The 14609-nt window shown below is 39.8% G+C and overlaps 2 protein-coding genes across 2 annotated transcripts in view; one reads left to right on the top strand and one right to left on the bottom strand.

The window, feature by feature from the left end:
- Nucleotides 1-305: 305 nt before the first annotated feature.
- Nucleotides 306-2887, top strand: LOC105383568 (ubiquitin-conjugating enzyme E2-17 kDa). Its single transcript, XM_011553637.3, has 5 exons — nucleotides 306-628; nucleotides 1143-1206; nucleotides 1517-1548; nucleotides 1636-1819; nucleotides 1907-2887. The coding sequence occupies exons 1-5, from the start codon at nucleotides 605-607 to the stop codon at nucleotides 2044-2046; spliced, it is 444 nt and encodes a 147-aa protein (XP_011551939.1). The 5' UTR covers nucleotides 306-604; the 3' UTR covers nucleotides 2047-2887.
- Nucleotides 2888-5500: 2613 nt separating this feature from the next.
- LOC105395932 (cadherin-23) overlaps nucleotides 5501-14609 on the bottom strand; it is a 31717-nt gene continuing 22608 nt past the window's right edge. The window contains exons 21-28 of the mRNA XM_048624775.1: nucleotides 13876-14105; nucleotides 12042-12230; nucleotides 10902-11188; nucleotides 9603-9843; nucleotides 9158-9343; nucleotides 8086-8421; nucleotides 6723-6921; nucleotides 5501-6155 (exon numbers count right to left, since the gene is read on the bottom strand). Coding sequence (XP_048480732.1) covers nucleotides 5809-6155; nucleotides 6723-6921; nucleotides 8086-8421; nucleotides 9158-9343; nucleotides 9603-9843; nucleotides 10902-11188; nucleotides 12042-12230; nucleotides 13876-14105 — 2015 coding nt within the window. The 3' untranslated portion in view covers nucleotides 5501-5808. The remainder of the gene's footprint in view (nucleotides 6156-6722; nucleotides 6922-8085; nucleotides 8422-9157; nucleotides 9344-9602; nucleotides 9844-10901; nucleotides 11189-12041; nucleotides 12231-13875; nucleotides 14106-14609) is intronic.

Raw genomic sequence — 14609 nt, 5'->3', positions numbered from 1 at the left:
AAAATGTGTTTCAAAATAGACTTATCATCCAAAAATAGTTCCTTGATTTCTCACAAAAGTTCATGACGTCATTTCCCGATACATGTGTTACCATTATTTATTGAAATATGTATTGATTTTATATATTTTTCAAAAAAACAAGGTTTTTCGTTTCATATCAAGGTCGGCTTCATAAATAAAATGTTTATAAGATGCAAGCACCTTTTATTCCGTAATTTTAGCTCTTCTTAGATGAAAAAATATTTGAATAATGTTTTTTTTATATGGTATACTTACAATATTTCTGATTGTTTCGAACGTCTTTCGTAAATGGTCGATTTTCCTGTTTGCCGTTCTCCATACAACGGGATTGATTTAATTTTATAGAAAAGGACGCAGTGTTCAATTTCTACATAATTTGCAATATTATTTATCTTTATTTTTTGTTCGATTACATGTATTTTTATAAGTGAATGTTAAAGTTTAATTTAATATTACACAAAACGACTTATGTGGTACATTTGCATTTAGACGGAAGCCATCTTGCAATCTCTAATCAAAGGTCCTTGGCTCACAGTTTCGTTGTCTAGTTGAAAGTCAGTTTATTCCACTATAAAATAATCAAATGGCGTTAAAACGAATTAATAGGGTACGTATTTGTATAGTGTTTGCTTATTTCAATAACTAATGTGCTATAAAACGCCAGTGTTGGAAAATATCAGCCAAACTAACGAGTGAACGTTTCGTCATTGTGAATTCCTATTATCGAAATATTCTGGATAATTCGGTGTGTGTGTCTGTTTAGTATCAAAATCACGTTTTGGAAGCTTAATTCAATCACGAACATTTCGGATCGCTAAAAACAGCAGTGTATTTCACTTTTTCTATGTGACAAATTGTGCACACGGCGTACATAAAATGTCGGAATTATGTGCTAATTTTGAGGTTTTATTATTATTGAAGTTGTCAATACCCGATGGATGGCATCATTTCGAAGCGCAAAGCTAATCATAACGTACAAAACATCTGTCTATCTCCCCTTTCTTTTACGTCGCAAAAGTGCTCGCCCTAGTTTACCCTATTTCGCGTGTGATGATGTGACAAATCCCTTGTGTCAATGGTGGTATTGTGTTTCCAGTGAACATGTGATGTTTTGTTTACAGGAATTACAAGACCTGGGAAGAGATCCTCCAGCACAATGTTCTGCAGGTCCACACGGAGAAGATCGTAAGTAATACCTCCATACCTACGGCCATGAGTCATTGCGTCGATATAGTACCTACCTAGCTAAGGTTTTCAACCTGGGTCACTGCACTTAAGTGTGTCACTGCTATGATTCAGTTTTCAAAATGAAAATGAAACTTGTTTTGTTTTTATTTACATATTTATGTAAGAACATGGTCACCAATAAATTTTCCTTCTACTGAAATCCTATGGAGACTTGAAAATGTTTCGCAATCAATAAATCATCTAAACAAAAATAAAAACATATAAAAATCAATAAGTATTCTTATTCTGATTTGTTTTTTATTTACAGTTTTCCACTGGCAAGCCACAATCATGGGTCCAGTGAGTATATTTTGTATACACCCTTTTGTGTTTCATGTATTGTTACAGCTAAACAGATGTAAATGAACATGTTTTTGTTGTTTCCAGGTCGACAGTCCCTATCAAGGAGGAGTGTTCTTTTTGACCATACATTTTCCTACAGACTATCCATTCAAACCACCAAAAGTTGCATTCACAACACGTATTTACCACCCCAACATAAACAGTAATGGTTCCATTTGCCTCGACATTCTGCGTGCACAGTGGTCTCCAGCACTCACCATTTCCAAAGGTAACCATCAAACTTGTATAAAGTGTTAACATTTATATCATCAACTTCATACATTGTCACTAAACTTGATTTTCTGTATCATTCCAGTGTTGCTCTCAATTTGTTCTCTGCTATGTGATCCAAACCCAGATGACCCATTGGTGCCAGAAATTGCTAGGATCTACAAAACGGACAGAGAAAAGTACAATGAATTAGCTCGCGAGTGGACAAGGAAGTACGCCATGTGATGAGTCTGTGGTGACTACAGCTACACATACACACATCGCCACCGCCCGGGCTCCATCCCTCCCATCCCTTGTTCCCAATCCTTTTCAATCATTCTCAACTACCCAATAATTTTCTGGAAAATGTATGGTATTTTACAGTCACTTGCCTGTAACTTAATTTCAGTATGATCAAAAATATGGTAATTATCTCTAAATAACATGATGATTTGTGGAAAGCTTGAGTTTTTGTCCAATAAGTGGTAATTTATCAACTTTGTCTGATGTGTATTTCTGTCCTTAGATGTCACTTTCGTACACTTGATTAGTTGAAGTTAAGATTAGTTAATTAAATTCATTTGAAATAATGTATTCATAAACAATTTGTACTTTAACTAGATCTAAAATTGCATTGTGAAAGTTTACAATAGCCTGTGTCTAGGATCTGGAGCGTGTTCATTGCTTACCACTTGTCCACTTCTCATAGTAACTTGTCAATGAAATGTGAGTACCTAAACTCATGAAGTGTTATGAACATTTTGAGTAATCTACTAATAATAAGTGGTATCCAAGCGTGCTCGTTGACGGAGTCGAGCGAGCGATATTTAATTCTTTTTTTATTAGTAAAACTGTTTTTTTAAGTTTTAGTAAATGTAGCGTGCTACAATCCAGACTGAACTTCTATAAAAAACAATTGAAGTAATCAGTTTTCTTTCATCCACAATATCCTGATTGTAAAGAAGGAAAACGCTCCAATAGCTGCATCTTTATAAATTACAGTGTATCTCATAAGTTACGATAATCTAGTTTTTTTCAATATGGCGTTCTTTATAATTTTATCTAATATATATTGTGGTTGTAAGGATACCTGCGTTGTGATTTCCATGAATTTATCCACTTCCTAATCCACTATCCTCTATTGATGGCAGTCATTCCGAACTCAAGACGAGACTAGCAACTGGTACAATAGACGGCACGAGCGGCAAACATGGTGTGTTCTTTCAGCTGCAAGATCGAAGCTTCTAATCACTTTATTAACACAGGGAAAAATTGAATTCAAGGCTTTCAAATTGTACTCTCAAACTTGTATTTAGCTTCACTAAATTGTAAGAAACAATAAATTATTGTGTATGTAAATAAAATAATGGAGCTTTATTTAGGCTCGCCTATTCGCTGCCTTCAGCAGTCTCCAAATTAGGTTGCATTTATCTATTGAACTCAGTATCAGTTATCATATCCTACAAGCTCACTGGCGAACTGTAGGTTTCATTGGTAGACAACAAAAGGGCAAATTTAGTAGGTGGGTGGGATGGGTCATAAACTACATTTTTTTTATACCATCGTCAGTAAAGAGGTGTTCGTTTGTATCTGTCTGTCTTAACATGTAAGTAGAGGCACCAACTGATTCTGAAGCCATCATCGGATTACACTTGATTTTACTTTGTACCTACCTATATAGGGTGGAATTTTATCAGTGTGAATCCCGTCGTCGTAAAGATAATGACATACCTAATTAATACTGATCAATTAATTAATCATGGATTGTGACAAAAAGAGCTGTTGTACACAGGGTCTTGCTAAAGTGTAAGGTTTAATAAGCCAAAAGGGGTTAATTTGAAGGGGTTTTTTTTCGGTTGCTTTGAACTGTCCACGGGAAGTACAGGGATAAAACTTCACCCTGCATGATAAATTATTTTATAGAATGATCAAATATCCTGAATATAATGTAGATGGACTTGGACCGGGCGGTAAAGAAATGAATCATAATTTCCAATTATAATCAGTTTTCTACAAAACCTACTTACCTCTTGTCATATACCTACCTACATACAATGGGAAGCAGCTCAGTAAGGTATAGAAAACATGAGAATAGGCTTTGTTTATGCGCCGATGGCTAATCTGAGTTACACAACACACACTAGGTTACATCTCTACCATCTTCATAATACCTACTAGTACCAACACAATAAGTGTTTTTACCATGATAGGTACCTATGTCATAATACCTGAAGTGTAGATAGGTACCTATGTCATAATACATTGTATACATGCAGGCATACATTTCAACTAGGGTTTCGTTCCCGCTTTCCCGGGAATTCCCGTTCCCGGGAATTCCCGGGAAATATGTCCTTCCCGAAACCGGGAAAAAAATAGCATTCCCGGGAATTCCCGGGTTTGATTTTTAATTGATTTTATGCTATATTTTCGTCTTTATCTATCTGTTTCTCCTACCTTAAACCAAAAAAAATATCGTCAGGTTTGTCGTCGACGATCAGAAACTCGGTTTTGTTGTACTTAAATTATTGGAAAATCATACGTCTTATTGTTTTCGCGCAGCTGCATTGCCAAGATAAATGACTCATCTAAATCACTTTGTTTCACCTCTTCCTGATTCAATATTTTCATCTTTATTTATCTGTTGGTCCTCCCACCTACCTAAAACAAAACAATTGATCGGCTTTTACATATATGTGACCAAAGAAGCTAACACTAGTGTGACACCTGTCATATTTTTTTATGTCCCCGTTTTATGTCCGCGTTTATTTTTTATAAAATTACTAACGCATAGAAAAAACCAAAATAAGAAGTAGGTGGAGCGATAAATCGTTGAATGAATTAATTTTTCTAAAACATTACCTCAAGTGTAATTAATTTTCTATTTTTCAAACTGTTAATTATAATACCTTTGTTATTGTTTAATTTACAATTAAGAAAAACAAATGATTTGGCATGTAAAACAAATCATTATATGTAATTTTGATTGTTAATTTATCTGACTGTTGCTTTTTTCTACCTATACGAGTGATAAAAGTATATTTGATTTAATTGTAAGAGTTTTAATAGACTATTTTATTGACTTTTAATACCAGAAAATAGCAAAACCAAGCATTTAAAATAAATTCCCGTTTCCCGGGAATTCCCGGGAAATCTTCAAAATAATTCCCGTTTCCCGGGAACAGAAAAAGGTCGGGAAAAACGAAACCCTAATTTCAACCAAAATATTAATATTGCTGCATACTCGGTTTCATTTTCTTTTCTCCATGCAAGGAACGCTACAACCGCCGCCAGGGCCCCTGGATAGGTAGAGTTCGATTCACGCAGCAGTAAGGCCTCTACACACCAAAGCCGCTGACCCGCCGGCTCAACCCGCCGGCCTCATTTTGTACAATTATGCCTCATTTTGTACTATGTTAACCCGCCGGCACTAGGCCGCCGGGTCAGCGGCTTTGGTGTGTAGAGGCCTGTACCAAAGTCAAATGGCGTCCTGTAAAAGTAAGACTGCGCCACCATTGAAGAAGTGTGATGGTCGAAGAAGATCGTACGGTGCGTTAGTTCCCTCTTTTGCCGTAAGACTTCAGTGGTGGCGGGTGATCATGCTCCATTTTCATATTCTTTCTTTATTTGCACGCTTTTTACTACTGGTACATGCATCAGTCAAGACAATTTACACTGGGAAATGAAAATTAAAATAACCCCGTAGAACACATTCCATTTACTCATTATTTTTTCAGACTGTCCTAGGCCTAACTAGTTAGGACATTTATAAATATTTACAAATACAACTAAGGTATCATACACACAATATCAGACCACACAGACATACTTAACTAGTCGCCACGCTGCGTTGTATTCTAGTTATATATCTTTCAGGGTCAGGTTATAAAAATGGAAAACCGCACCGCAACGCAGCAATGGGGCCTTGTCCTTAGTATATTTATTTAAGTCAGTACGGTTATTTATTCATATGTACTTATATAAGTATTATCTCAACTAGTTAATCCAAAATTACAACTCGGTAGTTTCCATATTTTTGGCGTTTTTCATCTGCTCGAGTTGCTGGTAGAAATCGTAGGTCGCTTGGTTGGTTTGCGCGTCGCCCTCCGTCTCTATGGAGGGGAAGGCGGCCGTGGTTATGAAATAGGGCTTCTCGTTGGAAAGATCTTGATCTACGGCGTTTTCGTCGAGCGAATCGCGTTCCGAGCGGCTGATTTGGTCGTCGTTTTTGTACCAGTCGTTTTCGTAGGCGTGCAGCCAGATCGGGTTGGAGCCCTTAGTGCTGTGTTTGTTGGTGTTGGGCACGCGGCCGCCGGAGCTGCGCAGAGTCATGTCGGACTCGCCCGCTATCGGGGATGCTGGAATAGAAGGGTTCAATTAGTTTAGGCTAAATTATGCTAAATACTATATATAACGTAAGTATTTTTTCTTTTAGTAATGTACGGGGTTTTTTAATGAAATGGAAATGGGTGAAATGTAGTCCTGCGAATCCAAAAGCAGCAAGTAGGTATGCATATGAAATCTATGCAAGCAGGTGGCAAATAGGTATATAGGATGTCTCAACATAACATATTGAAGGTCGACAATCCATCGATCGCCATGTGTTATTTTCCTACTGTTCTGATTTAATTTATAAACGACCCTGAATTCCACTTCTCTATATCCCATTACGCATACCGCATACCTATGTATGGTGCTGCAAAAATGGATTGCATGATGAGATTGCTGAGCATTCATTCATGAATGTTATCCATTGTTTACTTTAGTTCCACGACTTTCACGAACTATAGAAATTCACGATAAAGCACCATGCACCATCCTCACACTGAAAGTGAAAGTGGGAAACATGCCCAAGAACCTAAATCATCAAAAGAAGAATCCCCATTATATTATGTTTGTGAAAACCAGAGCAAATATATACTAACATATAGCAGTAGCCGTGGCCGCCTTCAGCCGTCTCAAATAGTCGGCGCGTTGCGACAAGCACATCATGACGCTCAGCAGAAGGGCGACCCCGAGCAGCAGCGTGGTCCAGCCCAGCCAGAACACCGTCTGTGTGGACGCGAGGGACTCTGACGTCAGCAGCTGGTATTCTGCCGGTTGCGTGTCGAGCACGTTGAAGTCCTGGGAAAGAGATTTGTGTTATGGTTGGTGCTGATGGTACGGTGGTTAGTAATGGCGAAGGTTTGTTTTCTAGTCTGCGCTATTGAAATGAAATGTTCTTTATTCACCATCACAATATACAGGGTGTTGCAGATAGAGTACACTAAGCCAGAATCTAAAAATGACGGGGCCTTTGTGAAATGGTGGTAGATGACTATCGACAAATAATTGTAAAATTTTACGTCGATTAAACCATTTGACTTTGACTTTGTACGTTAATAATCAGTTGCGCACTAGTTTTGCATGCCATCTTCACACACATCTATAGTTGGTTTAGGATGAGGCAACAGTTTACTGTAGTATGATTTTTCACAGGGTCCAGCGCACACCTTATTTGGGTGTTTAACAATTTCTTTGCTACGACGACGACGTCATCGATACTTTGGCAGAGTCATTCATGTAGTACGTACTGAAGACTCGATTAGATTATTTTATTACCTAATTTTATTTTCCTTCAGGGAAAGAACCGTAATCTATTCATACAATAGAAAATCATTAGGCCAAGGATACTACGAGTAGGTAGCGTTGTTTGTGATAGGTACTTGTAAGGCTTATCAATGCCATTACATCTATTCTAGTAGATAAATCAATACGTCGCATGAATATTGTTACACAACTGAACTCGTGGAAGGTTTATAGCACGATGCCTCGTTTTTATGTAAAATATTCATGAAATGCTAGCATAGCACTGCCATTGATTTGCACCTTGGTAGTAAGAAATATAAATAGAATACTTAGGTGTTTTTAGATGTTTACTTTTTTCTTCTACATATACAGTGTGTTGCAAAAGTGGTATTTTAATGTAAAAAACCTTTTAGAAAATATAATTAACCCTGTAGGTATATTTTAAATCTGCCTGTATTCATCATTCATCATCGCCAGCCAACCATCGTCTACTGTTGGTCTCTACCAAAGGGATCCACAAGAGACGATCCTCGGACTTCCCAATCCAGCTACTATTTGGCAACCTCTAATTAATTATTCCAGCGGGATGACTACCACGCTTGCCCTATCCCCACTAAAGAATTATCTTGTGAGTTGTTTGGTTGATATGACCCCTACTTTTTACCTATAATGATTTCATTAAATTAGCATGTCAGTCAAATCTACATCCATTCCACCTACCTTAAACAGATCATCCAACTGCTCAATATTCTTATCAACCAGCTGCAACACCTGATCGACCTCCAGCACCGAATGGTCGACCCCATTCACCAAATGCATGTACAGATCCGTCTTAGTATTATCCACGGATCCGTCCTTGTTCTCGTGGACCCGTATATCGTCTACGTTGACGACGTTGTTGGTGACTTGGGCGAGGGTGTGGCGGAATGTGCGGACACGGTCGCGGATTTCTGTTGGGTGCGCGCGGAGGACGAAGCGTACTCGCTGGTCTTCACGGAGTAGGTAGATGAACACGTGTGCCTCGTCTGTGAGGCCGCCGGTGTCGTTTGCTAGTACCTGTGAGTTGGAGTTGGGATTAGAGTGTGTTGTTTAGATTAGGAAGCACGCGTTGCGCCATTTAAAATTAACAGTCAAAAGACGAACATTTCGATGTAAGTCGTTGTGTGAGCTTTCGTACAGCCTCCAAAAAGTGTTACATAGGTATATGTAGGAACAGTAAGTATAGTAGAACGTCACTTATAAAATTCTACCTTGTGTTTACTTGTAGTTTTTCGTCTACTCTGTTGGTAATAATGTCCTCCTAGCCGAATTTCGACCACGGCGGCCAATCTCAATTGAGATCAGCCATCTACGCAGGAGTAGATTATAGTGCCAAAGTGTGTGCGCAGTACACAGGAGCACTCTCTGTTCCATCACTCTCATAACCCAATGGGACGGATTGACCGACACGACTGGAGAGAGCTAGGCGCAGGACCGACTGCTTTACATGCCCATCCGACAGCATGGATCGTTTCACTGTTTCGGACATCAGGTGATCAGCCTTCTATGTCCTAACCAAACTTAGAACCACAATTTAGAAACACAAATTGATGGTCCCACTCGGGAATCGAACCCGGGACCTCTGGGTCATGAAGCGAAGCTTCTACCACTAGACCACAGAGGCAGTTTTTTATACTTTGTTCATTAACTTATTTCAAATATTTATTACCTAGTGTAGCTGCAGGTACCTGCATTCCTAAAAATATTAAGATTGATGACTCTAGATTCTGAAGTAATTAATTTAAGTACTTACCCTAAAATCGAAATAGCCTTTCATTCCCTTCTGCGGGTCGAAGTTCAAGCTGACGGCCCCTGTGTCCACATTGACGAGGAACGGGGACACTGCTAGGTTCTCCAGCCCTTCAGTGAGAGTCTTGGTCACCTCGCCCATTAGGTAGTAGGAGATCTTGGCGTTGTCACCGTCGTCTGGGTCTAGCGCCTGTTGGGTGTTAGTGCATGCAATTATGTATTTTTACAGCTATAGGTAAATAATGTAGTATGGGTGATAACGAAGTTTAAAGCTACCAGAAAAAAAAACACTGATGTACATTTGCCACTTCTATGACGCGCCACAACACTATTCTAGGTCTTTTTAATGCAACTAGTACCGGCTACTTGTATGAGATTGTCGTTAATATTATTTACTTCTTGTATGCGTGCGGAGTATTTCTAATTAGATAGGCATTTTGTATGTTTACCTTCACATGCATAAACTCGATCCCAAAATCCGCTTCCGTAGTAATTCCTCCAGTGAATATGTTACTAACAAACTTGGGCGGGTTATCATTCACATCGTTTATGTTAATCTGTACTTTGATAGCGCTGACTGCGTCTGTGGACTCGTCGTATGTGGGCACGTTGATGCAGTCTTCAGTGGCTAGGACCGTTAGGTTGTAGGACGATGTCGCTTCGCGGTCTAGAGGTTTCACTGCTGATAGTCTGAAAGATAATGATCTTTTTAGACGGTATTATTTAAAACTTAACTTTTTCTGTTTCTGTTGAAATTTTCCAAGATGTAAGTAATGTTTTTTTTACGAAAATAGTTAAATGTTTTTTTTTCAGTTGGTACTGAAAAACTGGGTAAGTAATTGAACAATGAACATTGTTAGAAAGCATTTTTTGTCCCCTTCTCTTTGCTTCCAATAAATCCATGAGTTACAAAATAGCGCTAATCAAATTCATATTCCATAAATCAGTTATTTTATATTCAGTTATCCAAAGATACGGGCTCGACTCAATCTGAATTAAATGAATTCATTGCGAAATTTAATCCTTAAATCCTTGAAATAAAGCTGCTTTTAGCCTGCCAGTTCCAGAACAGGTGTCTAATTTATTAAGACGAATGCTGATGCTTGCCAAATCACTCATTCGGGTCGGTTTACTAAAATAAACTGCTCCGGTGGTCTGACGCGGAGTGACAAGCAAAAAACAATTGAAAACTAGAACAAATTGGTTAGAGCACCGTGCCGGTGCATTCACCTCAGACAATACTACATTGTAATGCAATGTCTGCAACTAATGTCTTTTTTTGGATCGGTATAAAAATATATGCACATGATATATTATACATAGAATGATATACCTATATGCGTTGGATATTAATATAGGCCTACACCTATATACCTACTATAGGTGGATGGGTAATGGGTGGTAAATAGTTGCGTTGCCGCTACACTACGTAATGTGGGTGATACACCAATCATACTTTATATACTAAAGGAATATGGAGACTTATAGATAAGTATTTACACATAAACAAGCAAACATAAAAGAGAACAGTTTCAAATCAAAACACAAGACGTATACAAAGGCGGGCTTATTGCCAACAAGCAATTTCTTCCAGCCAACCTACGACTGGGTGAAAGATAAATGACAAATGAAATATATAGCTGGATTTCCACTGATCTACTGACTGACATGATTGTTCTCCCAGAAAGAGTATTTTTTTGATATGAAAATGTTTTAGGGAAAGGGTGCTCCAGTGTTCATAATCTCACCTGTGCGAATCCCTCAGCAGCTCAAACACGCCATCTTCATTCCCCTCCACAATATAATAGCAAACCGGCAGAATCGGCTCATCCCCTCTATCAATAGGGTCTCTCTCTATCACGGTGGGCAAATACACACTGTTCTCAGCCGGTTGACCGTTTTCCGTGAAGTTGAGTTGGAGATTTCTCTCCGGGAATCGCGGACGGTAGTTGTCGACGTTTTGTACGTAGATGGTGAGGTCCAAGTCTGAGCTTAGTGGGGTCGGTATGCCGAGGTCGTATGCTTCGATGCGTAGCTGGAACAAAGATAGGAGTTGAGATTATATTGTTTTTATTGAATTTTGTTGAATGGAGTCTCTATCATCTCCGAATAATGATTTTCTCCGTTGCTAAAGGCACTTAGTGAGGTTATTTAACCAAAAAAATATTTACGCTGCTACCATTATGGTACAGTTTTATTGTGATGTACATATATTAATACGATTACTTTTAATACTCTACTTAATTCAATCTGCTTGTCCCTATCTAGTGCAATTGGTTCAGCAGTCTTGGGCGCTCCACAAAACACCGACTTTACTAGCTTTACCTGGTATACAGACTATACAGTCTGCTTGTTGATTCAGCGATACAGAAGTCTACAGTGCATTACTAAACCCCGACTTTACAAGTCTATAAGACAGGCGATATCGCACCGCACCGTTGCTATGTCTCTACCTGGTATACAGTCTGCTTGTCCCGATCCAGCGGCACGGTGGTGCGCAGCGCGCCGCTGGTCGCCTGCACGGAGAAGGCGATACCGCACCGCACTTGCTGCCTATATCTCTACCTGGTATACAGTCTCCTAGTCCCTATCCAGTGCAAATGGTTCAGCAGACTAATGGGCTGATGGGCGTGCCAAATAAAAACGCCGACTTTACTAGATACACGTGTTTCATACTTAACCTAGATACACGCTTGTCTCATACAGTCTGCTTGTCGTGATCCACCGGTATATAGGTTTTGAGCGCACCACTAAGCGCCGACTTTAGTAAGGTACTAGTTTTAATAAGAAGCGCCGGCGATACCGCACCGCACCGTTGCCGCTTATGCCTCTACCTACATATTGTTTAATTGTGTAATTTTCTGTAGGTATTTTGTTTCTTTCTTTACCTGGTATACAGTCTGCTTGTCCCGATCCAGCGGCACGGTGGTCCTCAGCGCGCCGCTGGTCGCCTGCACGGAGAAGGCGCGCCAGCCGCCGCCCGCGTCTTGACGCAGGCGATACCGCACCGCACCGTTGCTGCCGATGTCGCCGTCTATCGCGTGCACTTCTAGGATTGTTGTGCCGATGGTTGCGTTCTGGGGGAGAGTTTTTGATGGTTATGAAGAGTTTAATATACTTTTGATAGGCCGATGATAGGATGTCACAAAACATCTGTTTACGGCAGCACATGCTGAGCATGGCACCTTTTGCCGAAAGTCGGTATTTATATTAATAATTATGTTTAGTAATAGTATTAGTACCTACTAGTGTTTCTTTCCGCATGTTTGCAAATGTTTCGGCAATAAATATTTTTTTCTTTCTTTCTTTCTAAATACGATAAGTAGATAGCGAATTTTAACAAATGCGAAAGTTTATGTTATTTATTTTAAGTGGCAAGTACGGTCGACCCCCCTCTCATAGTAACAATGTTTCTGAAGGGGGTCAGGTTTCTCTGCACCTTACTGTACCATACCATGGTATGATTTGGTTATTTATTTGTGTTTCTGCATACTAATGTGGCCATAATAACTAATAGGACTGACTGAATTCTGCTATAACACTAAATACCCATCTCAGGCACTTTAACGGTGACATTCTGCGGCGGATACAGAAGCACGGGCGCGTGGTCGTTTTAGTCCGTCACACAGACCCGCAGCTCTCCCCGCGCCACATTCGCCGGCGTGCCCAGGTCTCTAGCCTCCACTATGAGACTGTAGTAACCTAATTCTTTCGAGCCATGGCTACAAGATTGTGCCTACGTCAACCCTAGCATTTTTAATTCTACAGGCTTTCTATATTTATTTTATTTTTGCTATTTCATCCTACATAATATACACGTGCGGATTAAGAAACATAAATGGTACTTTCATTTATGTTACTAACTGCCGCCATTATCCGGACTGTTAGAAATACCTTAACGTACTAACCTCAGGCACTTTAACCGTGACATTCTGCGGCGGATACAGAAACACGGGCGCGTGGTCGTTGTAGTCCGTCACACAGACTCTCAGCTCTCCGCGAGCCACATTCGCCGGCGTGCCCAGGTCTCTAGCCTCCACTATGAGACTTTAGTAACCTAATGCTTTCGAGCCACGGCTTATTAGATTGTACCTAGTTACTGAATAGAGTGTCAACCCTAGCATTTCCAATTCAACAGGCTTTCCATGTTTATTTATTTTGGTTATCTCTTCCAAATAAATCTGTCACGCGGAATAAGAAACAATCTGTAAATGGTAGATGGACTCCTGCAAACCTGATTACTCTGATTTATTCCTAACTGCCGCCACAATGTTTCTCCATCCGGACTGTTTAAAATACTGTAACATACTGACCTCAGGCACTTTGACCGTGACATTCTGCGGCGAATAAAGAAACACGTGGTCGTTGTAGTCCGTCACACAGACTCTCAGCTCTCCGCGTGCCACATTCGCCGGCGTGCCCAGGTCTCTAGCCTCCACTATGAGGCTGAGTAACCTAATGCTTTCGAGCCACGGCTATTACATTGTACCTAGTTACTGAATAGAGCGACAACTCAAGAACGAATTCAACAGGCATTCTATGTTTATTTATTTTTATTATCTCATCCAAATATACCTTTCACTCGTGCGGATTAAGGAACAATCTGTAAATGTTGGACAGACTCATGCAATATCTAACCGATTACTCTCATTTATGTTCCTAACTGCCGCCATTTACACAATTTTACATCCATCACAATTTTAAATACTGTAACATACTGACCTCAGGCACCTTAACGGTGACATTCTGCGGCGGATAAAGAAACACGGGCGCGTGGTCGTTATAATCCGTCACACAGACTCTCAGCTCTCCGCGCGCCACATTCGCCGGCGTGCCCAGGTCTCTAGCCTCCACTATTAGGGTGTAGTTGCCAAATCTGTCCTTCAGTGGTTGCTTGGCGAAGAGACGGCCGGTGTTGGCGTCGCCGCCCACTTGCTCGAAGCGGAATAGGTCTGGAATTAAGGGGAGGTTTTAGATGTGAAGTTTGAACAGAATTTAAACATAGGTTTTCCGGCTATGATCGTTTTACATAAGGGTATGTGTTGATTTTTGTATGAGTCATAGCTTCCGTATAGGAATGGATAATTGAATCTACCTAGTTTATAAAAAATAATGCTAAGTTAGGTAGGTTTCTAAGATAGCATGTTTTCTTTTGAGAGAAAATAACGACGAAATAATCAGGGATAAAAGCGTTTTTTAGGGTTCCGTAGCCAAAATGGCAAAAACGGAACCCTTATAGTTTCGTCATGTCCGTCTGTCCGTCTGTCCGTCTGTCACAGCCGATTTACTCGGAAACTATAAGTACTACAGTGATGAAATTTGATGGGAATATGTGTTGTATGAACCGCTACAAAAATATGACACTAAATAGTAAAAAAAAGAATTGGGGGTGGGGCCCCCCATACATGTAACTGAGGGATGAAATTTTTTTTTTCGATGTACATACCCGTGTGGGG

This window comes from Plutella xylostella, chromosome 12 (assembly GCF_932276165.1).
Source record: "Plutella xylostella chromosome 12, ilPluXylo3.1, whole genome shotgun sequence".
Classification (NCBI taxonomy): Eukaryota; Metazoa; Arthropoda; class Insecta; order Lepidoptera; family Plutellidae; genus Plutella; species Plutella xylostella.
This window is presented reverse-complemented; position numbering and strand designations above follow the sequence as displayed.